Genomic DNA, 25964 nt, shown 5'->3' on the forward strand with positions numbered 1-25964 from the left:
GCTTTCCCCTCCTGGTAGGTTCCGCCTTTTGTCTAGTGTCAATTAGCGTTCCGTGTGGTAGAGGGATAAAGAACGGAGGGTTCAAAACCTAAAGCAGAAAAAATCTAGTGCCAGGAGGACCTGACAGTGTTAGATCCAGAGTCTAGTGATGACCCATTTTCACCCAGGATCAGACATCCTCGAGGGAGAACATGAGGGGTCCCGTCGTCTCGAAGTAGTACGGCGTGCTTTAACAGTTTCCCATAAAGGCGCAGAGCGTGCTGAAGTTGTGCTGCGGGCAGGGGATCCAGCTGGTAGACATAAGTGCAGTGCTTCAAGTTGTTTTTGGGCCTCTTCTGGAGACGTTACAGACACTTGCTTGTTACGATAAGTGAAAGTCAATTTAAAGGGGAACCCCCATTTGTATCTAATTTTGTGTGCCATCAGTATCTGTAAGATTGGCTTCATTGCCCTTCTTCTCTGAATTGTAGCCGGGGCCAGGTCGGTAAAGATCTGATAGGAGTGATCTTGAAAGGTTAAGTTATCTTTATCTCTTGCTGCTCGTAACAGGGCTTCTTTAGTATTGTAATAGGTGGGCTTAACTAGAATATCCCGGGGTGGACCATTAGGTTTTAGTTGAGTGAGGGCTCTGTGGATCCGGTCGAATTCTAGTCTTTCTATTGGGATAGTAGGATCTAGTTCCTGAAACAGTGCTGTAATGGTTGAGGTCAGATCAGTTACTGATTCAGGGATCCCACGGATCCGGAGGTTGACCCGTCTGGCTCTGTTCTCAAAGTCTTCTAATTTAAGCTGGTTCAGCTGCGTGTCTGACTGTACTGCCTCTATATCTTTCTCGTGTGCGTCTAAGACCACAGTAGCATTGTCCATTCTTTGTTCTAGTGCATTTGTTCGGGCCCCTAGTTCCCTTATCTCTCTCTTGAGCTGGTGGGTTATGCGGGCTGAGGCCTCGTCCAGCTTTCGCTGTAGAATTAGTTCAAATTGTTCTAAAAGGACCCTGTCCCTGTCTGCTATGTCCCCAGTACCTTGTATGGTGGTTCCGGATTGCCGCTGTTCCTGTACTATCAGCGACATGGAGGCTGAGCTGCTTGCTTCGGATGCCAGGTCTGGGGACTCAGCGCGGGGAGGCTCGGGCGCCATCTTGGCTGTCTTGGCGGAGGAGGAGGTAGGTTGCTGATTCCTGCTCCCGGGTGTTTTGCCTTTGTCTGAGGCTTGCTGTTTCTGGGTTTTGCGCTCCGCTTGTTGGTGCTGCGAGGCGAGGCTGCTCTCACCCGTGGATGAAGTCGGGGAGGCTGCACTCGACTGTCCGTGCGCCATCTTGTGTTTGCTGCTGGAGGCCGGGGCCGGTTTAGGAGCCTTATTCTCCGTGTTTTTGTCGGTGCGGCGGCCACCCATCTGGGTACTAGGCGTACTGGGGGTCTCTGCCAGGCTGAAGAGCGTCTTCGGGTTGTGCTGTGACAAGCGTGTATCGGGCAAATGCAGCCGGAGGGTGCAGAGCAGAGCTAACACACGTCCATCTGCCTCGGCTGCTGGCCACGCCCCCCAGCTGTGCAATGTTTTAAGATTCCTTCACGTAACCAGCATTTATCTAAATTAGGCAGCTCGGAGTGCCCTGCTGAAGGACGTTTATAGGGCAGGAAATGCATTTTACGTACAATGAGTAATATTTGCATAGCATTTGAGGCCTTCCTAATGCCAAATATTACATTTATGACCCTAAAAGATTTAATAAAATCAGTACAAAAGATTGTAAAAAATGAAAAAGCCTGGGTGGCTTCAGGATGATGTCTTTCAGTCTCCAAATGTTCTACTGTTAGTGGCTCATTAGGGAACCGATGTCAGTGAGTAGACCAGCAGGATTAGGTGCAGCATATGATACCCACAGGAAACAGAAATTGGCGTGAAAATCGGTGGACAGAACATCAAAAACCTTCAGTATGCTGATGACACAACTCTTCTCTCAGAAACGGCGAATAGCCTGAAGCATCTGATTAATCGAATCAAAGATTCGATTGTTTAAATACAACAAATGTGTGTCCTCCACCTTTGAGACCATTGCTCCTCTGTGCATCAAATATCTTACTCCACACCATCATGCACAGTGGTTTGATAACTCTATAAAAGAGCTGAAAAGACAAGGCCGAAAACTTGAGAGACTTTGGCGCAAATCTCAGTCCCCAGAAGACAAACATGCCTTAATCCTCCACTTGAAGAACTACCAAAAGGTAATCACGGGAAAAAAACCCATCCTTTCTATCACAAGAGATTACAAATGCAGTTAACAAACTAGCCCAACTGTTCCGCACAGTGGAAAAACTCTGCAACCCGGCATGTCAAAAACTTAATATCGAGTCTTCAAAGGACCTATGTGACCAATTTGCCCATTTCTGCACAGACAAAGTCTTCGCTATAAGGTCCGCCATCCAACTTACAGCATCTGAGCCTAATATAGTGCCGAAGACCATTAGCAGAGACAACGTAACCCCTTGGTCAAACTTCAAAGAAATCGATGAAGAAGTCACATCAAGTATTCTCCTTCACCTCCGCCTAACTACCTGTGACCTGGATCCTGGCCCAACACAGTTCATGTTGAACTGCCCTGACCTATTCGTACAGGTATTCCTCAAAATTGTTAACTGTTCCTTACAATCAGGGATATTTCCTGCTTTACTAAGGAAGCAATCATCAGGCCTCTCCTCAAAAAACCCTCCCTGGACCCAGATGCAATGACCAGCTACAGACCTGTCTCTAACCTCCCCTTTCTGGGCAAGCTAATTGATAATTGATAAACAGGCTACAGGAATACTGCGGCATTGATGGCATAGTTCTTCAGTGGTTCCAATTCTTCTTGAGTGGCAGAACCCACAAAGTGTCTATGGGGCCCTTCCTGTCCACCCCTGTATCACTTAAGTATGGGGTGCCCCAGGGCTCAATCCTCTCTCCCCTACTTTTCACGATTTACATGTTACCGCTTGGAAAACTAATCCAAAACATGGCTTGACATACCACTGCTATGCAGACGACACCCAACTATATCTTTCCTTCAAGCCTGGTGTGACAGACCCAACTCTAACTATAAACGCCTGCTTACGTGAACTACAGCAATGGATGAATGACAACTGGCTGAAACTAAATGCAGACAAAACTGAAGTCCTTCTGATTGGAGGGCAGAGCATGATAACAAAACAACTTAACTTGCAGTCTTCACCACTGGGAATAGGAGGCACGGATCTACGCAGCTCTGATGTGCGTAGCCTGGGAGTTCTAATTGATGGGAATTTAAACTTCAGAACTCAAATCTCTGCTGTGGTGAAATCATCCTATTTTCACCTGAAGAACATTGCAAAAATCAAGCACCTCATCCCTCCAGAAGATCTTCCAGCCTTCATCACATCCCGAATGGACTACTGTAATGCTCTCTACACTGGCCTTCCAAAAAAGGTCTTGTACCGCCTACAGCTGATACAGAATACTGCTGCCAGACTGCTAACCAACCAACCCCGTCACTGCCACATAACGCCAGTCCTGCACTCCCTTCACTGGCTACCTATAGAATGGAGGGTCCTATTCAAGATCGGCCTACTGACATTTAAATCCCTGAATAATATAGGCCCTGGATACATGAGAGATATGTTGCAGCTACGTAGCAATCCCCGCATTCTCAGATCCACAGGTTCTAATAATCTAGTCATACCCAGAGTCCACTTGGAAACTTTTGGTCCCAGAGCCTTCTGTCATGCTGCCCCTACGTTTTGGAACTCCTTACCTCAACAGATCAGGACAGCTCCATCTTTGGACGTGTTTAAATCCAGACTGAAAACCCACCTGTTCAGTTTGACATTTGCAGAAATATAACTTTTGTTGTGTGAATACTTCATTCTACTACCAATTACTGAATCTGAGAGAGCCTAAGCGCTTTGAGTCCTATGGGAGAAAAGTGCTATAGAAATGTTATGGTATTGTATTGTAAAGATGAAAGTGCAAAGTTCGGCCTCCTCCTGAATAGCAAAAAGACCAAGATCATGACAACAGTAGATGACGGCATTATCAAGATAGCAGTTGATAATGAAAAGATTGAGTGTGTGCAGGAATTCACCTTCCTCTGCTCTCAGATCGATTGAAATGGAGAATTTAGTCTTGAAATAAAACGCCAGATAACCCTCGGCAGAAATGCGATGGTAAGCATGAACAAAGTACGGAAAAGCAAAGACATTAGCATTACGACCAAATGCAGACTGGTTTATGCCATTGTTTTCCCCATAACCATGTATGGCTGTGAAAGTTGGACCCTAAGAAAAGCAGATAGAAGAAATATCGACTCCTTCGAGTTGTGGTGCTGGCGACCGTTGCTTTGCATTCCATGGACAGCAAGGATGACTAACAAAGAAGTATTGGAGCGTATAGGACCAGACATGTCACTAGAAGGCAAGATCACCAGACTCAGACTCACATATTTCGCCCACGTGATGCGATCAAATTCCTTAGAGAAAGACCTAATGCTAGGGCTGATCAGTGGCAAAAGGCGACAAGGCCGCCAGAGAACAAGTTGGCTTGACACTATCAAAGCTGACACAGGATTGAGCTGAAGGCAACTGGCATAAATAGTACAAGATCGGGCAGCATGGAGAGAGCTAACCCATAGAACCACCAAGAGTCTGATACTTCTGAATGGATAACATCGTCATCATGATACCACAGAGATGAAATGATACCAGTGATATAGCTAAGGTGCTATTGGCACTGGGAGAGTTTTACATTGGGCCCCCTCAAGCACTGTGTATATAAGTATTGATATGAAGCACCAATACCTGCCAAGGACAGCTGCACGACAGGAGTAAGCAGAGGAATGGATCAGTTTCTTAATGGTTACTACTATTCAAAGCACAGAGAGCATCATAACCTGCATAAGACTAATAAAGAGCTAATACAGCAGTTGAAGTAGAGACTCTAGTGGGCCCCTGTGGTCTAGCCCAGGCATCCCGGTGTGGTCCCAACCTCTGCATCCCCTTTTTGCAACATTACTGGTTACTACTCCAGCCCTTTCCAGTTGTATTGTATGCCATATAGAGATGTCAGTGCGATGCTAATGATTCCGACTTTCTGGCTAGATTGCTGTGAAGTGAGTGAGGTTTAAAGCAATACTAAAGCAAGCTGGAAAAAATGAGTTAGATGCTCCCCTATGGAGAGGGAAGGCTTCCTGATGCTTTATCCGTCCAGCATCAGGCCCTGGTGAAGTTCTTCAACCAGCTTGGCTCGGGCAGTCTTTTTTTTTTTTTATCAACAAAAAAAGCTTTATTGAGGTCACCGATAATAACAGTCTATACATTACATCCTTCATTAAGCATACATCAGAAAAACATAGAAAGAAAAAGCATTGCTTAATATGGCAAAGATTCGTTATTACATGTTATTCACAGAGCTTCTGGCTAGTCCTATTGTAGCCAATATTCGTTCTCGCACCAGGTCTGGGTCAACAAAGTCCTGCGCATTCAGCCACTTACCCCATATTTTTTCAAATTTTTCAGTAGCATTCCTATGTGCATATGTAATTTTTTCAAGTTTTAAAGAGTCATTAATTTGTCTAATCCACATTTTCAGGGACGGGGGGTTAACTTGCTTCCATAATTGCAGTATCAATTTTCTAGCTATAAATAATGTTCTCAACACAGCTATTCTAGAATGTTCAGATATATTCCCGTCCTCATATGCTCCCAGAATACATACCAGTGCTGTGCGCGGGACCTTTGTTTGGAATATTTGATCTATAGCATCCAGTACCCCTCCCCAGTATCTCCTGAGCTTGGGACAGTTCCATAACATGTGTAAGAGATCCCCGTGGTCTCTAGCACATCTGGTACAAGTCGGGGAAGGGAGCATGCCAAAGCGATTCAGACGGCTAGGCGTGTAGTGTGTCCTATGAATAATTTGTAACTGCGTCCATTTTTGAGTGGCATTAATTGAGAGAAGTGGAACCGCCTGTAGTGCATCTAACCACTCCTGATCTGATAAAGTTGGAATATCTTTATCCCAGGCCCTTCTAGATAATAGTGGGAATTTGTCTAGAAAATCATCTAATAACATACCGTAACATAAGGATATTAAACCTTGCTTAGTGTAGGCCTGTGTAACCATATTTATTACCGAGGATGCCTGAGACCTAAATTGGAATGTTTCTGCCTGTTTCTTTACAGCGTGAGCAAATCGTAAATACTGAAATTGAAGTATTCCCTTAGGAGTGTTTGGCATTAGTTGCGACAGCGCGTCTAAAGATATTAGTTTATTTTTAGGAAAGGCTAGGCTTAACTTGTCAACACCTGCCCCCTCCCACCTATGACCAAAGTCTAGGTTATTCAGTTCTGGAAGGTTTGAATTCCGCCAGATTGGTGTAAATTTAGTATATCCTTCTATCTTTTGTAAGTAACGAATCTTATGCCATATCTTGTGCATAAGAACCAAAGTGGGCATTTTTGGATCCGTGAGGTTGGCCCTGCCACCCTCCAGCGCTTCGTATATTGAGTTCGTACTCAACCAGTGATTTAAAAGATCCCTACTAGATTCCCTTAAATCATTCTGTTCCCACCCACCCAAATGTTGTAGCTGGGAGGCTAAGAAGTATATCCATGGGTTGGGGACAGCCAGCCCGCCCTCATCCTTAGGGTATTGTAGCCGCTCTAATTTAATCCGTGGTTGTTTTTTGTTCCAAATTAAGTCTCTAAACATTTTGTCGAAAACTTTGAATAGTTTTTTGGGCAGCCAAACCGGAGAGTTATGCAGGTAGTATAGTATCTGAGGCATTAATACCATTTTGATTAGATTCACTCTGGCCACTATTGATAGAGGAAGCTTAAGCCAGGCCTTAATCTTTGCTCTAGACCTATCTAATAGTGGAGCAATATTTAAATGTTGGAATTGTTGAGGATCTCTTGATATAATTATGCCCAGATATTTAAAAGACTCCACTACTTTCAGGTCAAGATTTATCACTGATTGGGGTATTACAAAGGAATCTAATGGCATTAAGCAGGACTTATCCCAGTTTATTGATAATCCCGAGAATCTCTCGAATTCATTCAATAAACTGATAGCAGATTCTAGTGATAATTGTGTGTCCGCTAAATATAGTAGGGTGTCGTCCGCGTAAAGCGAGACTTTTTCTTCTATACTGCCGTATTTGAAACCTGTAATGTATTGGGATTGCCTAATGCTTTCTGCCAGGGGTTCTATCGCTATAGCGAACAATAGAGGGGATAAAGGGCACCCCTGTCTTGTACCTCTCTGAAGCCTGAATAAGGGCGATACCGAGCCGTTGGCTCTAATCACAGCTGAGGGGGAATGGTATAACGTTTTTACCCACCCAATGAAGTATGGCCCAAATCCCATACACCCCAGGACTGTGTACAAGTACTCCCACTCTACACTATCGAATGCCTTAGCGATGTCTAAGGATAGAATTGCCCTGTTTCCCCCATTGTCCGCCTGGGCCTGTAAATTTAGATATAACCTACGAATATTATTAGCGGTGGCTTTCTGAGGCATAAAGCCTGTTTGATCTGGTGAAATGACTGACTGGATTACTTTAGAGAGTCGATTGGCCAGGGCTTTAGCAATCAATTTGACGTCCGCATTTAGCAGTGAAATTGGGCGGTAAGATTCCGCTAATAAAGGGTCCTTACCTGCTTTAGGGATAAGCACTATGGTTGCCATATTTAGCGAAGGGGGTAGACATCCCTTTTCATGAGCACTGTTTGCCATTTTTAATAAGTTAGGGAGTAGAATGTCTGAATAATGCTTATATGTCTCGGATGGGAGCCCATCCGTACCTGGGGCCTTGTTGTTTGCCATAGATGCCATGGCTATCTCCAATTCGTCTATGGACAATGGTGCCTCCAATAATTGTACCTCTTCCTCGCTCAATCTGGCCAGAGGAATTGCCTCAACAAAGTTGACTCTCTCCTCATCTGTGCATGTTGCCTTGGATAGATATAATTTAGCATAGAATCTTTTTAGCTCCTGCAAAACCTCGTCGGGTTGGCAGACTATCCTACCACTAGGAGTTTTTAATGAAGTAATAAAGTTAGAGCCTTTTTGTGCCCGCACAATGGTAGCCAATAAATGCCCCGTCTGGTCCCCCTGGTCGAAGAACGCCTGCTTTATAAAGAATCTCCTCTGGTTTGCCTTGCTCAGCATCATTTTATGATATTGATCCTGAGTGGCAAGCCATTCCTGTTTATATTCTTCAGTGGGATTTGTGACATATCGTTTTTCAGAATTTGTAACCGCAAGTTTATGAATTTTTTCCCACTCGATAGAATTCGTTTTGACTTTATTAATAGCTGCAATCAGGATTCCCCTAATAAATGCTTTAAAGGCTTCCCATGTCCACTGGGAGATAGACGGCGATTCGTTTAGTTCAAAGAATTCGCGTAGATTTTTCAAAATTTCGATGTGGGACGTAATTAGAGGAAACCAAAAGGCGTTCATCTTCCACGGGGGCCTACAGGTGGGGGGTACATTGCATTCCTGCATAGAAAGACAGATAGGGGAGTGATCAGAAAGTCCACGTGCTTCATAATGAATATCCCTAAGATATGGTAGCATGGCTTGATTAGTGACTGCCAAATCTATCCTAGATAAGGTCATATGGGATTTATTAAAACATGAATATTCTACAAGGTCCGGGTTTCTCAATCTCCAAAACTCCATAAGACCTAATTCACCAAGGGTTCTGTATAAGTGTGTATATCTAGGGGAGTCTCCCTTAAAGTCCATTTTATCTTTCTCTAGGTCGAGACAACAGTTGAAATCTCCTATGATCAAAAGGGGCAGATTGGCTTTATCTTTAATGTATGGGAGAAACTCCTTAATTGCACTAAAAGAATATGGCGGGGGAATATATATGGCTATTAGGATACACTCTCTCTTAAATAGTTTCCCATGAATTAGTACAAATCTTCCCTCTGCATCTATTATCTCATGGATGTGTTCATATTGAACTCCTACATGAATTAATATGGAGACTCCCCTGGAATATGATGAATGCATGGAATGAAATGAGTGAGAAACCCAACGCTTGTTAAACCAGTTAATCCTGTCTCGTGTCAAATGTGTCTCCTGTAGGCAGTAAATCGCTGGAGCAAATTGTTTTAAATAGGAAAACACGGCCTGTCTTTTAGTGGCGTCGGCCGCCCCTCTCACGTTCCAACTAAGACATTTAAAATGCATAAGTGAAAGTAGAAAAATTGCTTTACAGCTCTCTGAAGGTCTGCGAATCTTGTCATTTTCTTAATGGTGACCGTAACCCTAACCTCTAAACTACAGCTATAAACTTCAGCATATAACATATGTAACAGTAGCATCAATTTCCATATCTTCATTCGGATCAAAAAACAAGAGGGACTCCGGATCTCCAGAGATTCCCTCAACATGGCGTGAGCTGATTCCTCGGAGCCCGACAGTACTATAAAAATCACACGCACTGTCAAGACCCAAAGGGCACCCCTCACTTAGATTTCCCGAGAGTGAAGCCTCCCGACGTGTTAATTAAAGGATACTTAACCCCTCCCTTCAATCAGGGACACATATAATTATATATATCTATACCCGTATACACCTTTTAAATATACATGTATACACATTTGAATATATTCTGTATTTCTTCATGTCCAATAACGTATGTATGTACCTTAAACATTGAACTTTCCTCCCCCCCCCCCCCCACCCCAGTCCATGAATAACTAGGGGTATAATAGCACCCCAGCCGCCCTTAATTCAATATGTAACTACAAGGATAAATGTATCTGCCCTCCTATAGCACCAAAGACATACATGCTGTCCTCTTCCAGCATGTAGGTAAATACTTAAAGTTCTTGGGTCAACCTAGCCCCAACAGTTACCAACATGACCAGCCACCCATGATTAGTAAGCATATTCAGGATTCTTCAGAGTTGGACTGGGCCTTTAAATGCTGTTCATTTTTATCCAACCATCGCATTGCATCATCTGGGTCTTGGAAAAAAAGAGTCTCATCTTTTACAATGATTCTGAGCTTTGCTGGATAGAGCATGGCATATTTCAAATTCAGCTTCCGGAGCCGTTTCTTGGTGACGAGGAACTGTGCTCGTTGTTTTTGCACTTCTGCAGAAAAATCAGGATACAGTGAAATATTTTGCCCATTAAAAGTTATAGATTCCATTTGGCGCGCTTTCTGTAGGATCAATTCTCTATCCCTGTAGTGGAGGATTCTTGCAAGGATAGGACGTGCAGGGGCACCAGGCTTTGGTTGTTTAAACGGAACACGGTGGGCCCGTTCAACTGCAAACAGTTTTGTGAGATAATTAACATCAAAAGTTTCCGCCAGCCATTTTTCAATAAAGATAGTGGGGTCAGGTAGCTCGCACTTCTCTGGGAAACCTATGAATCTAATATTATTTCTCCTCAGCCTGTTTTCCAGATCATCATTCTTCTCGGAATTGGCAAATGCATGTGAAATTACTCTTTTCAGATCACGTGTAGTCGGAGCCATTTTGTCTTCTAAGCCACTTACTCTGCCCTCCAGCTCTGTAGTGCGGGCCCTGATGTTAGATAGGTCCTGCCTGAGAAGGCCAATCTCCTCTTTCAGGCTCCCAGTCTGTGCAGAAAGGGCTGTAATTGCCTTATTGCATGTGTATACTGCGGCCAAAATGTCTGCTAGTGTTGGCTCTGGGCTTGCCTCCTCTATGTCAGGCTGCACATTTAAGGAAAGCTGTGAGCCTGCATCAGATCCTGCTGCCCCTCTATGTTGGGATCCTGTGTCCCAGTCATCACCCTCCGTTTCCCCATCAATATCAGGTGTACCTTGAGTGTTCTCCTCTGCGGTGTGGCAGGCATATTGCTGCAGTTTCGCCGCCGCCGCCTCCCTTGCCTTCTGCGCGGCTTTGCTCAGTTTGGGTCCTGGAGTGCCGCTGACGCCATCTTGGGCCTTGTGCAGGTCTCCTTCCCCGTTGTCGTCGCGGCGGGTTCGCCGCGATCTACCGGCTTCTTTCGCCTCCATACTCCCGCTGGGTGGTCTGGACGTTCCGCCGCTGCTGCAGGACACAAATCCGGAGGGCACACGGATTAGATAGGGCTGGCTGGGCACAAGACGTCGGGAGCTTCAGCGGGGCACGTCTCACTCCATTGCCGGCTGGCCACGCCCCCTCTCTCGGGCAGTCTTTGGAAGTACTTGTGTCCTTAAGTACTTGCAAAGACAAGTGGATCAGTACTGCACAGTCCCTAGTCTGGGCTTGGACACAAGTACTTCCGAAGACTGCCGAGAAGTCCCATAGGTGCAGAACTTCACTGTGGAAAAGTTCAGGATTGAGGGCACGGAGCAGTAACTGGGAAAGGTTTATGGACAATAGAGCCTTCCCTCTCCATAGGTGAGTATCTTACTCCTTTTTTTTCAGCTCACTTCGGATTTGCTTTGATGTTAGAAATTATGTTGTTTCACTTGCATGTCTTGTTATATATTTTTTTGTGTGCCAAAATTGATTAAAATCGATGAGGCAAGGTCTCATATTTTGGAAAGATAGTAATTAGCTATTGGAATTCTACTACTTCCATTTTCTCATGATGGCAAGCAGAACAACAAACAATGATCTTGGCCATCAAGGTTGGGTATTAGCAGCTAACTGCCACTGCTGGGGATCATTGTAACAGAAGCCGTTGCTCAGCTGTAGCTCAGCAACGTGGGTGTACAGGATTCTGCCCCAAACTGCTGTCCAAGAGTTCAAGGCACACTTACTACATGCTGGCAGTCATTGTGCCTGTGTATGCAGTTTAATGAGGAACTCCAGTGAAAATAATATAATAAAAAAAGTGCTTAATTTTTACAATAATTATGTATAATAATGATTTAGTCAGTGTTTGCCCATTGTAAAATCTTTTAAATCCCTGATTTACATTCTGACATTTATTACATGGTGACATTTTTACTGTTGGCAGGTGATGTAGCTGCTGCTTGCTGTTTTGTCAGTTGGAAACAGCTGTAAACAGCTATTTTCCACAATGCAACAAGGTTCACAGACCGGAAACTGCCAGGAGTACTACTCAGAATTTCTTTTTGGGAGGGGTTTCACCACAATATCATCCATACAGCGCCCCCTGATGGTCTGTTTGTGAAAAGGAATAGATTTCTCATGTAAAAGGGGGTAAAGTTCAATTCTTGGTCTGAGTTTCTCTTTAAAGGAACTTTAACCAAGGATTGAACTTTATTCCAATCAGTAGTAGAGATGTAGCGAACGGTTCCAGGCGAACTTAGGGGGTTCGCGTTCGCCTGCTCCAGGCAAACTTTTGCGGAAGTTCGATTCGCCCCATAATGCACTATGAGGGTCAACTTGCATCACAGTCAGCAGGCACATTGTAGCCATTCAGGCTACACTAAGCCCTGGAGCCCCACCCCCCGTTATATAAGGCAGCCTCCGGCTTGTCAGAGCTCATCCTGTACTTTTTTTTTTTTTTTGTGTGTCAAACTGACACTTTTGTTGCATGCACAGCCTTGCTAATTGATATTGTGTGTGCCACTGCCAGCAGCCCAGCACATTCAGTGACTACCTGTGTGTGTGACAGGGAGCTGCACATTGTACTACCCAGTACTGCATATACCCCAGTACCTGTTGTGTTTACTTAACCCACCTCATCACTGCATATACCTAGCTTTGTGTTGAGTGAACCCAGCTCACTGCATATAACTACCTGTTGTGTTGAGTGAGAACCCACCTCACTGCATCTTAAGTACCTTTACTGTTCAGTGAACCCAGCACTCGGCATCTAACTACCCAGTACCTGTTGTGTTTACCTAACCCACCTCATCACTGCATATACCTAGCGTTGTGTTGAGTGAACCCAGCTCACTGCATCTAACTACCTGTTGTGTTGAATGAGAACCCACCTGGCCACCTCACTGCATCTAACTACCTGTTGTGTTGAGTGAGAACAGACCTCACTGCATCTTAAGTACCTTTACTGTTCAGTGAACCCAGCTCACTGCATCTAACTACCTGTGGTGTTCAGTGAACCCAGCTCACTGCATCTAACTACCTGTTGTGTTGAGTGAGAACCCACCTCACTGCAAATAGCTAGCATACCCCCAAGATGGACAAAATGGACAAACCAGGTAGAGGAAGAGGTAGAGGCAGATTCAGAGGAAGGCCACCAGGCATCGGCAGGTCTGTGGCTGTGCGAGGTGGTGTTGCTGTGATTTCGTGCGGACCTGCCCCAAAATACAGTGCTCAGAAGAAGGCACGTGCCATTACTTCCCAAAATCGTGAAGAGGTGCTTGAGTATTTACCACAGAACACCTCATCTCCCGCAGCCACCAGCGCTACAACAAGCACCACATCCGCTGCATTTGACACTTCGCAGGAGTTATTTGGTGGTGGTGGTGAAATCACGGATTCCCAGCCACTACTGCAACAACAACAAGAAGGCGCAGGTACACCACCTCATACGTCTGAGTTAGGTGGCGATAGTATGGACGTAACGTGTGTGGATGGGGATGATGGTGGACCACCTGAAGTTGGTGCACTTGAGGAGGTGTCTGAGGAAAGCGCAGCTGGCTAGGAGGATTATGATGACGATTATACGGATACCACATATGTTCCCGGTAGAGGAGATAACCAGGGGGACAGTTCAGAGGAGGAGTCAGAGAGGAGTAGGCGGAGACTACTCCATGATAGAAGCAGAGGGAGCTCGTCCTCAGAAACAGCTGGGGGCAGTGTCCGGCGCCATGTATCACCAGCTATGGCCAGCCAGCCAACATGCCCTTCAACGTCAGCTGCTGATGCCACTGTAGCGCCATCACCCCAGGGGGGTTCAGCGGTTTGCAAATTTTTTCACGTGTGTGTCTCAGATCGGAGCAAAGCCATCTGTTGTCTCTGCCAGCAAAAATTGAGCCGTGGAAAGGCCAACTCTCACGTAGGGACAAGTGCCTTACGAAGGCACCTGGAGAGAAGGCACAAACAGCTATGGCAAGAACACCTGAGGAAAAGCAGCACCCCTCAAAAGACAAGCCACCCTCCTTCTCCTCTTCCTCCTTCAGGTGCATCGTCTTCATCCGCTTTCTCCCTTGCGCCTTCACAGCCACCCTCCTCCACACCGCCTCTTCCCTTCAGCGGTTCCTTCTCCTCTGCCCACAGCAGTACCCAGCTGTCCGTGAAGGAAGTATTTGAGCGGAAGAAGCAAATGTCTGCCAGTCACCCTCTTGCCCGGCGTCTGACAGCTGGCGTGGCGGAACTATTAGCTCGCCAGCTATTACCATACAAGCTGGTGGAGTCGGAGGCTTTCCGTAAGTTTGTGGCCATTGGTACACCGCAACGGAAGATACCAGGCCGCAATTATTTTTCACAAAAGGCCATACCCAAACTGTACCGTGCAGTTGAGAGGCAAGTGGTGTCATCTCTGGCACACAGCGTTGGGTCAAGGGTCCACCTCACCACGGATGCCTGGTCTGCCAAGCACGGGCAGGGCCACTACATTACATACACAGCCCATTGGGTCAACCTGCTGACCGATGGCAGCAAGCAGGGAGTACGTGGCTGCGCAGAGGACCGACTTGTCACACCTCCACGGCTTGCAGGCAGGCCTCCAGCCACCTCCTCTCCACCTGCTATCACCGCTTCACTGTCGTCATCCTCCTCCTCCTTGGCTGGTGCCGCCATCTCCTCTCCAGCTACACAGCCTCAACACCCCAGGGCCTATGCTGCATGCCAGGTGCGACGGTGTCATGCAGTGTTAGACATGTCTTGCCTGAAAGCGGAGAGTCACACTGGAGCAGCTCTCCTGGCTGCTCTTAACAAACAGGTGGAGCAATGGCTGACCCCGCACAAGCTTGAGATCGGCAACGTGGTGTGTGACAATGGCAGCAATCTCATTGCTGCGTTGAATTTGGGAAAGCTGACACACATACCCTGCATGGCACATGTGCTTAATCTGGTCGTGCAAAGATTTGTGTCCAAGTACCCAGGCTTAGAGGACGTCCTGAAGCAGGTCAGGAAGTTGTGTGGGCATTTCAGGCGCTCTTACAAGGCCATGGCACGCTTTGCGGAGATTCAGCGTAGAATCAACTTGCCGGTGAGACGCCAGATTTGCGATAGCCCAACTCGCTGGAATTCCACCCTGCTGATGTTCTCTCGCCTGCTAGACCAGGAGAAAGCCGTCACCCAGTACCTGTATCATTACAGTACAAGGACACAATCTGGGAGGATGGGGATGTTGTGGCCCAACAACTGGACACTGATGCGAAATGCATGCAGGGTCATGGAGCCCTTTGAGGAGGTGACCAAACTGGTGAGTCGCGATGGGGGCACCATCAGCGACTTGATCCCCTACGCCTACTTCCAGGAGAGTGCCGTGCGTAGAGTGGTGGATACAGCTGTGGAGGAGCGTGAACAAGAAGAGTTAGGGCAGCAGGAGTCGTGGGAGCCATTTACACACGAACCCGATGTTTCCACAACACCGGCGGCAGCACAGAGGGAGGAGGAGGAGGAAGAAGAGGAGTGGTGTGGGGAAGGAGAGGAGTCAGACTCTGATGATGGTGATGATGAGGAAGGTGTTTCTGTGGAGGAGGAAGAGGCGGCGGAAGGAGAACAACCGCGGCAGCCATCACAGGGGGCTTCTGCTGCTCCACGTTCCCGTGGTATTGTTCGTGGCTGGGGGGAGGAAGAGGAGTTGCGTCCCGTCACTGAGGAAGAGCAAGAGGAGATGGAGAGTACGTCTGCATCCAGCTTTGTGCAGATGTTTTCTTTCATGTTGTCCAGCCTGTTGAGGGACCCCCCGTAGCAAAAAACTCAAGACGAATGACTTGTGCTGGGTGGCCACGCTACTAGACCCTCGGTACAGGCACAAAGTGGCGGACCTCTTAGCAACTCAACAAAAGGCGGAAAGGATGCAGCACTTGCAGAACAAGCTGTCGATTATTCTTTACAATGCATTTAAGGGTGATGTGGCTGCACAACGCAATTAAGGTACCACTGGCAGTAACCCTCCTCCTCCCAAGTCCACGCAGGCAAGAACAGGACGCTCCAGCGATCTCGGGGTGATGTCGGACATGCGGACGTTCTTTAGTCCAACTCCTTGCCATAGTCCTTCCGGATCCACCCTCCACCAACGCCTGGACCGGCAGGTAGCCGACTACCTGACCTAGAGTGTGGATGTAGACTCTGCGAAAAGCGACGATGAACCCTTGGACTACTGGTTGCGCAGGCTTGACCTGTGGCCAGAGCTGTCCCAATTTGCCATACAACTTCTTTCTTGCCCTGCCGCAAGCGTCCTGTCAGAAAGGACCTTCAGTGCAGCTGGAGGCATAGTTACTGAGAAGAGAAGTCGCCTAAGTCACGACAGTGTTCAGTACCTGACCTTTATCAAAATGAATGAGGAATGGATCACGGAGGGCTACCGCACGACCGAAGACTAAGTCAGTCCCCACACACAGCATCTCTGCCTGCAGGCCGCTTGACTGCCTTCTCCGCCACTACCAACAGGGTCCAGGACTCTAGGCGGATTCCTGAATTTTTAAGGCCGCTGCTAGCAGCGGCCGCTACACTAATTTTTCTGGTGCGTGTACATGTGCCCATCCCCCTTCGTGATCATTACCTTGCCGCGGTGAAGGGGCTTGCGCATCACAATGAAGCAATGACCGCCGGGTATTTGAGTGTCTCGGGTGGGGGTGGCACACAAAAGATAATAAGGTCGTTGCTTCATTGTGGTCAGACCAAATTTGATCAGCTGGACAGTCACTGTTCTGTCATTCAGCTACATCAGCCGGGCGAGCATATGGGCTGAAAAGCCACCATCACCTGCACTCTCGTCATGGTGCGCACCAGTCCAGCACGGCCGTCACTACACAAACGGCTGTTTGCAGTCACTGCATACCTTTCACTGCATCTGTGACTGCACATTATACCTGGCAGTCAGTGCATAACTTGCACTTGAATGGATACACTTTTAAACAATTTAAAAATACAACCATCTAAACTTTCAAACAATTTAAAAATACAACCATCTATAATTTTCAAAAAATTTAAAAAAAGGGCAAAAAAACTTGCCCTCCGTAAAACATTCTTGGCAAATGCTTTCGACTTGGTTTGTCTTCCGCTGGCTCAAGGGTCCATCTGACCACAGATGCCTGGTCTGCAAAGCACGGTCAGGGCAGCTACAGCATGGGTCTCAGCAGGCTCCCACTTCGGGCTGGAATCCAACCTTCATTCCCCACGGTGACAATGGCAGACTTGCCCTCCATAACGGATTCCCGTTAAAGGATTTAAAGTTAATTCATTTAAAATACACAGCAGGGCCTCGAAAGTCCGCCTCCTGTATTGTTATTTTTGGTCACTACCTCGGGGCGGGCGTGCATGCCTGCCTGCTGCCCTCCTTGGATGTGTAGTGGTAGCCGTTTCTCAGGCCCCACACCGGATTCCATCCCTCATTCCCCGGCCATTACCCGGGGTCACAAATGGCAGACTTGCCCGCCTCCATATGATTCTCGTGAAAGGAATGTGGTGTCATCTTTGCCCGCCATAACTGGTTCTCGTTAAAGGATTTAAAGTACATTCATTTCAAATACACAGCAGGGCCTCGAAAGTCCTCCTCCTGTATTGTTATTTTTGGTCACTACCTCGGGGCGGGCGGGCGTGCATGCCTGCCCGCTGCCCTCCTTGGATGTGTAGTGGTAGCCGTTGCTCAAGCTCCACACCGGATTCAAACCCCTCATTCCCCGGCCATTACCCGGGGTCACAATGGCAGACTTGCCCGCCTCCACAGGATTCTCATTGTAGCGGTACTGAACAAGTACACAGCAAGTAGAAAATGTAATTTAAAAACAAAACGTAAGCTTTTTAACAATGCCATGGAAAGTTGAGAAGGAAGTCACACATTACCTGACATCACTGAGTGAGGAAGAGCAATCTCGCCATGTTGTGCAGTAGTCCAGCATGGCCGTCACTACACAAACAGCTGTTTGCGGTGCGTTACACAGTGAGTTTGGTGTGTCAGTGTGAAGCAGTACTCTAATTACACTCCCTGATTGATGTATACACATGCAAGATGTTTTAAAGCACGTTAGGCCTGCAATTTAGCATTCAATGTGATTTCTGCCCTTAAAACGCTGCTTTGCGTCACATCCAGATTTTTCCCCGGGACTTTTGGCATGTATCCCATTCCGCCATGCCCCCCTCCAGGTGTTAGACCCCTTGAAACATCTTTTCCATCACTTTTGTGGCCAGCATAATTTTTTTTATTTTTCAAAGTTCGCCTCCCCATTGAAGTCTATTGCGGTTCGTGAACTTTTCTGCGAACCGAACCTTCCGCGAAAGTTCGCGAACCGAAAATCGGAGGTTCGCGGCATCTCTAATCAGTAGCTGATAATCCCTTACCCATGAGAAATCTTTACCTTTTCTCAACTAAGTCATCAGGGGGGGTCTGTATGCGTGGGAAAAAAAAACACATTTGGCCGCACATACTCGCTCATCGCATGCTGAAAAAATGATAAATAGAACCCAAAAAATGGCTTTTGTGAAAACCGTTGGTTTTTTTGCAATGACAATTGTTAACCCTGCCTCACTGAGAAATCAACCCACAGGTTGTGCTTTTCTGCTGTTGCGCTACTTTAATTGAAGCCATGTTTCTGAAAAATAAATCTAGCTCTAATTGAAGGTTATTGTCTGTGTACTCTCACCCCAGGTGCAAAGACTTGGGTTTCTAAAGCACATTTTCAAACCGCGATGATGGGTATTATTATGATTTAAAAGGACAATGTTTGCGTTGAACAAGATAATAAAGGGAAGCTAAAAGAAGCCTACATCGGTTTCCTGGAAAACTTTATTGAAATGGAGCAATTTTAATGCCAATTCTTTTCCACAAGCCTCTTATGAGGAAAAGCAACACGCTGACAAAAATATTCCTTAATATTTTATTTAGGCAGTTGTCGCTGAGATGTTAATGATTCCCCACTGCCTTGTGTTTCTTGCATTGATGCTTGCTGTATTCTTTGATGGCTCACATCTTTCATCATGCTTAAAGGGATACTGTAGGGGGGTCGGGGGAAAATGAGCTGAACTTACCCGGGGCTTCTAATGGTCCTGTGCCTGCGCAGCCGCTTACCGATGCTCCGGCCCCGCCTCCGGTTCACTTCTGGAATTTCTGACTTTAAAGTCAGAAAACCACTGCGCCTGCGTTGCCGTGTCCTCGATCCCACTGATGTCATCAAGAGCGCACAGCGCAGGCCCAGTATGGTCTGTGTCTGCGCAGTACACTCCTGGTGACATCAGCGGGAGCGAGGATACGGCAACGCAGGCTCAGTAGTTTTCTGACTTTAAAGTCAGAAATTCCGGAAGTGAACCGGAGGCGGGGCCGGAGCATTGGGGAGTGGCTGCGCCAACACAGGATGTCTGCGGGGGACCATTAGAAGCCCTGGGTAAGTTCAGCTCATTTTCCTCCGACCCCCCTACAGTATCCCTTTAACCTCTGCCTACGCTCTGCTGCTGCTATTGTATTTTTTTTTTTTTTTACATCAGATCTGTTGCTTTTTTCCCAAAGAAAAAAAATTAAGTTTTCACTGTGCTAGTAGATATGCATGATTTGAGGATTGCATATTATGTACCTTAGAAGAGTTTGCAGGGATTTCCCTTCCCAGGCATATTATTGAAATCTCTCTCTTTCCTATCTGACAAGAAATCCTCCATCTTACCTACAGATATGTTCTTTCACCTGCTCTGGGCTTATTTCTGTCCAGGTTTATTTGATACCTCTCTGTTGTTATTCTTGTAGGCATCCTTTAGTATCACTGAAAAATAACAATGTTTCTACATAAACCTTTCCACTAACTAATTTAAGCAATCTGTTACAAACTTGAACATATGAAATGGAGCATAAGATGAATAAATGCTTATCTTAGTGAACACAACATGTCAAAATAATCCGTAGTAAAAGATATCCAGCTTGCTGAAGGGATTTGAGTTCCTGAATCCCCTTCTCAAAGTGAAATTCTACCTTTTGTTATGAAATTTGCTATGAGGTGAATCAGGAATATGCAAGTCCTTTTGCAATGTAATGTTATTGAGAATTATCTGTTTCATTTTCCACCTGCTGTGCATGTGTTGAAGCCTGGATGCATATATATAGTTGCACACTGCCCAGTAAAGCAGGGCATCTCTAAACTAGAATTTTCAGATATGTCTCAAGCATTTCTTAATGTTCGTGATGGTCGTGTCTAGTAGAACTCATAAAGAAGCATGTGATCAATTTGGTCAGGTGATAGATATGCAATCAGAGCTTTGCAAATCTATCAGCTGTTCAAACAAATCACTAGCTTCTCCATGAGTTCTCATAGACATGACCATCACTACTTAAAGGGGACCTTCAGCCTAAACAAACATACTGTCATTAAGTTACATTAGTTATGTTAATTAGAGTAGATAGGTAATATAATCTCTTACTCACCCTGGTTTAAAAGAACAGGCAAATCTTTGTGATGTATGGGGGCTGCCATCTTTGTCATGGGGGCAGCCATCTTCTTGGTTGAAAGGAGGTGACAAGGAGCAGGAGACACAGTTCCAACTGTCCTGTGTCCTGATTACCCCTTCTAGCTACACACGCTAGGCTTCAAATGTCAAATTCAAAATGTAAGAAAAATTTTTTTGCACCAAAACAGCAAAATGAGAACAACAACATCAGAAATCCCATCATGCTTTGCACAGTATCAGGGGAAAAAAGCCAGGGCAGTTTTCTTCTGTGCAGCTAAAAATGAGGCTTGCAAAAGAGAAACAAAGTTCTGATGCTGTGAAACTGTTAAAGAAACATCAGGCCTTTTCAGTGCTGCTGAGTCGATTTTTAGTCTGGAGGTTCACTTTAACGTGTTTTTCCTTGGATGTGTGTGGAGTTAGCTGCCAGGCAAATGTGTTTTCAAACGTAAAAATAATACATATATAAAACTACTGAGGAAGGTTTGGTTTTGAAAAGTTACAAAATGTTGCAAGAACATATTGTTTTAGGCACCTTATAATCCACTGAAGCACCAGTTTCTCAAAATGATTAAGACACTGACTAACTATATATATATATATATATATAGATAGATAGATAGATAGATAGATAGATAGATAGATAGATAGATAGATATACAACAATTTCAGATGTATTTGACTTAAGGAGAGCTCCAAGGAGTCCAGATGTATTTTCCAGGAGAAGTTTTCATTCTATGACCCCTCACCACTGTACTGCCTGTAGTACTTCCCCTAAAAATGTATTCGCAAGAAGCTACCCGGGTCTTTTTTTTACTGGTAGTTCTAGAATCTGGTACTAGAATGACTGTAAGATTCCACCTGACCATATACCAACCTGTATATACACCATATATCAAAAACATATTTTTTGTGGATGGGAACAGAATAATTCCCACAATGCCATTCTCCACCACTTGACTTCAAACCTGCCCTTAAAATTCACATAATCCATTTAGATTACACAAGATCTTGAACAATCATCCAATTAAAGTCAAGTTAAAACTCAGTTTGACTCATGGACCAGGAGGCACTCTTGGAGTGCAGTTACCATTTAATCATGCTTTAACCTGCAGATTGTAAGCATAGTGATTAGTGGCTACTGCATTGTCCCGGGTTCAGTGTGGTTTCATGAAGCAATTTGCTCCTGGAGAACAACTCCTACCCTGTCAAACAGGGTTTGTACTTGGCTTTAGAAGGGCAACTAATAAAACCCCAACTGTAATAGGTCATCATGCCCATTTCATGCCTGAAACTTATTTTTTTTCCCCTAAAAATTGTGTTTGATTACAGATATGCTTAGTGAACCCCATGAAACTCATCTGCTTTCTCTGGTGTTTCCCTTTAATTGTTTTCTCTAACACAGTTGACCTCTGCAGTGACTAGAGCTCATTTGTAATTGTATGCCTTTCTTAGGGCCCATTCACACCTGAGCGGGAATCGCACGATTCCCGCTCGCGGCAAACCGCTAGCGGTTCTGCAAGAACCGCTACACATTGTAGCCAGTGGCCGTGTTCTCACTGCCGCGGTTGCGGTTAGCGATAACCGCAACCGCGTTGCATGCAGCGGTTTGCCGGCGACGAGCGTTCCGCGATTTGCGATCGTGATTAGCGTGCATAGCACGCTAATCGCGATCGCTCCAAAACCGCCGCAGTGTCCAGTGATTTTTCCGCGCTAATCGCGGGAAAATCACTCCCGCAGAACGCCGGCGGTAATCGCCGGCGTTCTGCGATTGTAAGTGTGAATGGGCCCTTAGGTTATGTTTCTGTTGTGTTTTTTTGTTTGTTTGTTTTATTATATTTTGGCTGAGCATTGCTATAGCATCAGTTTGGGATAGTTATGTGTGAAGATTACACTAACTCTCTTCATTGACTCTGATCTAGAGCTAATGCTGAAGCACAGTCTTCGGTGAAGCACAACTTGAAGAGTGAATCAACTGCTAAAGAGAAAGAGGAAGGAGAACATGATATTGCAGAGAATCAAGCTGTGGAATCAAGTGATGAAGATAAACAAGTGGAAGAAGGCAAGAAGAAGAAGCAACGAACAGGATTTAGGGATCGAAAGGTAACGTTTTGAAAAGTCAATGTCCATGGCAGGATTCAGATTCAATAAAAAATTCTTGAATGTGGGACTACAGCTATAATTTAGTTATAAGTGTAGTAGGGAAAGGTTAAATGCCTTTGTCAGTGTTTGTACTACTGTCTTTAACCCCGTTTGGGATATGTCTCCTCTGTTTCTTTCTCTATGATATCTTACACTTTCCTGTGAGCTAAGCTGTCTTACTTACTCTTTCTCTGGAAGGCAGTCTTCCTTAAAGGCTGGATAGTGTAATGGTTAAGGGCTCTGCCTCTGACATGGGAGACCAGGGTTCGAATCTCGGCTCCGCCTGTTCAGTAAGCCAGCACCTATTTAGCAGGAGACCTTAGGCAAGTCTCCCTAACACTGCTACTGCCTATAGAGCGCGTCCTAGTGGCTGCAGCTCTGGCGCTTTGAGTCCGCCAGGAGAAAAGCGCTATATAAGTGTTTGTCTTTGTCTTTTTTGTCTTTAAAGGATACATCCGGCATGTTAAAGAAAAAAAAATCACATAGGGGCTTCTTCCAGCCCTTGGAAGTTTGTTAGGTCCCACGGTGCCGTTCCGCTCTGAGCCAGGCCTCCTGTCTTCCCTCCATAAGATCGCGACCCGCAGGATGATCAAATCCTTCAACACACTGTACACAAATCGATTGAAATACTCCCTGTCCCAGAGAGCTGTATGAACCAAGACTAAACACTAGAGGCCAAACACTAGGGCCACCGTGGCAGGTAGCTTACATGACCACTAGTGGCCTCTCGTGTTTGTCATGTGACAAACTGCTTCCTGGGAGTGAAGAGACAGGGAGAATCCCCAGTGGTGGAGAGAAAACATGTGGAAGTGCCAACGGACAGGCTAAATTGAATGCCACTTGCCATGTGTTCCCAACCAGCCGCTTATTGAGCAAAATCTTTCATCTGGCATGATCAACCAAATTGATACATTTTGGCCGAAAATCAACCTGAAATCGTTTACAGCAGGGGTGCCCACACTTTTTTGGCTCGCGAGCTACTTTACAATTTGCAGAGTCCAGGAGATCTACCAACATTTACAGTATAGGTGCCTTCAGTATAGGCAGCTAGGTGTAGGTGCCTACAGTATAGATAGCTAGGTATAGGTGCCGTCAGTATAGATAGCTAGGTATAGGAGCCTTCAGTATAGGTAGCTAGGTATAGTATAGCTAGGTATAGGTGCCTTCAGTATAGATAGCCAGGTATAGGTAGTTAGGTATAGGTGCCTTCAGTATAGATAGCTAGGTGTGGAGGCCTTCTGTATAGGTAGCCAGGTGTAGGTTGTTAGGTATAGGTGCCTTCAGTATAGACAGCTAGGTGTAGCTGCCTGGGTGCCACTTACCTCCCTCCAGCTCCAGCGGCGGTGTCTGGGGCTCGTCCTACTCTCCTCTCGTTCAGTCGCGTCTGGCTGGAGGGCAGATGAGCAAGCCGGCGGTTGAGGGAACGCTCCCGCGGGCAAAGGGGCAGCATTATGCCCGGAGCCGCCCTCAGCCATGACATCACGTCATGGCAGAGCTGCCCCTGGCCTCACCTCTTCAACAGCGGCGCCTCTCTCCTCCCCTGCCTTCTGATTGGCCAACGGCTGGCAGCAGAATTTAATGCGATATGGCCGCGATCTACCAAATAGGTGGTTGTGATCTACCGGTAGATCGCAATCGACCTATTGGGCTTCTCGGGTTTACAGTATCGATTTATTGCAGATTTGATCAAATGATTAAATTGGCTGGATATCGATAAAAAAAAAATCGATCAATGTTTGGCCACCTCAAGTGTAATTTAGTTTGTATGTTCTCCATTGTAATATTGCAGAATACAATGGATGAAGGCTGGAAGAAAGCTCTCAGCAATACTCTAGGTGCCTCTTGAATTTGGATAGAACACCTCCCTAGTGATAAGACAGCAATTAAAACCCGATACATTGTATCCCTTCTCCAGTTTGTACAGAAGTATGAAGTTCTATTTATTGTTTTCTTATTAGCTTTAAATTGAAACCTAATGTAATTAAGCCCTGAAAATTCAATATTGGCCAAAATATGAGGTGTGGTGACCTAAATGGTTCTCATGAGGCTATCCGCTGCCTGGCTGTCCCTGCCACGACTGCTGGGAGTTAACTCAGACAGTGTGTATTAACTGATCCCCACCCTGTGCATTTATCATCAACGTGTCTATAACATGCAGTGTGGTCATGCATGTGGGTGCAATTAGAAGAGATGGATAGGCAGATGGGAAGAACATGTGCCTAAGTAAATGCATTGATTGGGGAGGAGGGATAGAGGCAGATAGATAGCTTTGATAGATTTATTGATAGACTAGTATATTAGCGTGTGCATTTTGCCTACTCCTGTGATTTTCATTCTTTGAAATGCAGTACTTGAATTAGCTACATTTACTATTGCTATTTTGAAAGACTGATGTAGTCAGCTTTTTATAGTTCTTGCACATTGGCTTCTATTGATTTCTAAAGGCTAGCCTGACAGTCCAAAGACACAGCTGAAATCTCGAGAAAAGCAGAATTCATTCAGTAAATAAGAATGTATGCATGGTTGCATTGTCTAGTTATCGCTAGTCTCATATAAATACAACGCCGGTGCCTTGGAGAAGAGTGTTATAAATGGAGGTGTTTCAGCCCCAGCTGCAGCTTCCTTTGAATTGTAAGCCGAGTAATGAAAACTGAAAGGAATATTTTGGATAAATCGCAGCCTGAAAGTATGTGCTCAGAAAAAGTACCCGCTGCAAGAATTTTATTTTAATTTCCTTCAGAGCAATTTCACTTGTTCTAGTTTATTGCATTATATTTTAGACGCCGTGCTTTTTACACCGTGTACATGCTGTAGAGTATTGATTCCATTGTGTTAATATGCATAGCGTCATAAAATGTAATGCCTTTTCCCTACTATGTGCTGTGTATTGCATCAGTCCTAATGTTAATAGATTCTGCTTCTAATCACAGGAGCGCAAGTCTAACCACAAGAGCCCTGTTCTAAAAATCAGCAGTGGACCTGACGCTACTGGAAATAGATTTGCACAAATATATACTTACCGTACTTGTGGATCTATATTTAAAGTGGATCAGAGATTAACTTTTACACATTGCATAATTGTGTTCCTTTCCTATTGTTTATAGGGCATTCCTCAAGCCAAATACTTTTTTTTGTTTTTCTTTTAATACTCTAATTCCCTATAAACTTAACAAGCCATGCCCACAGGTTTTCAGAGAGCCAAGGCACTTTCAGACAGTAGCAAGGGCTCATGGGAGCTCAGTGTGGGGAGGAGGGAGGTATTACTAGCCAGAGATTTCAGAGGCAGAGGGGGGGGGGGGGGGGGGGAGGGAGGAGGAGGGGAGATTAGGTTTTTTTGCTCAAGATGCAGATAAG

At 45.6% G+C, this 25964-nt stretch overlaps 1 protein-coding gene across 1 annotated transcript in view; it reads left to right on the forward strand.

Annotated features, from left to right (window-relative positions):
• The window catches only part of MICU1 (mitochondrial calcium uptake 1), a 379328-nt gene that overhangs the window by 58304 nt on the left and 295060 nt on the right, over positions 1–25964 (forward strand). Inside the window, exon 3 of the mRNA XM_068257773.1 lies at positions 22391–22571. Coding sequence (XP_068113874.1) covers positions 22391–22571 — 181 coding nt within the window. The remainder of the gene's footprint in view (positions 1–22390; positions 22572–25964) is intronic.

This window comes from Hyperolius riggenbachi, chromosome 10 (genome assembly GCF_040937935.1).
Source record: "Hyperolius riggenbachi isolate aHypRig1 chromosome 10, aHypRig1.pri, whole genome shotgun sequence".
Taxonomy (NCBI): domain Eukaryota; kingdom Metazoa; phylum Chordata; class Amphibia; order Anura; family Hyperoliidae; genus Hyperolius; species Hyperolius riggenbachi.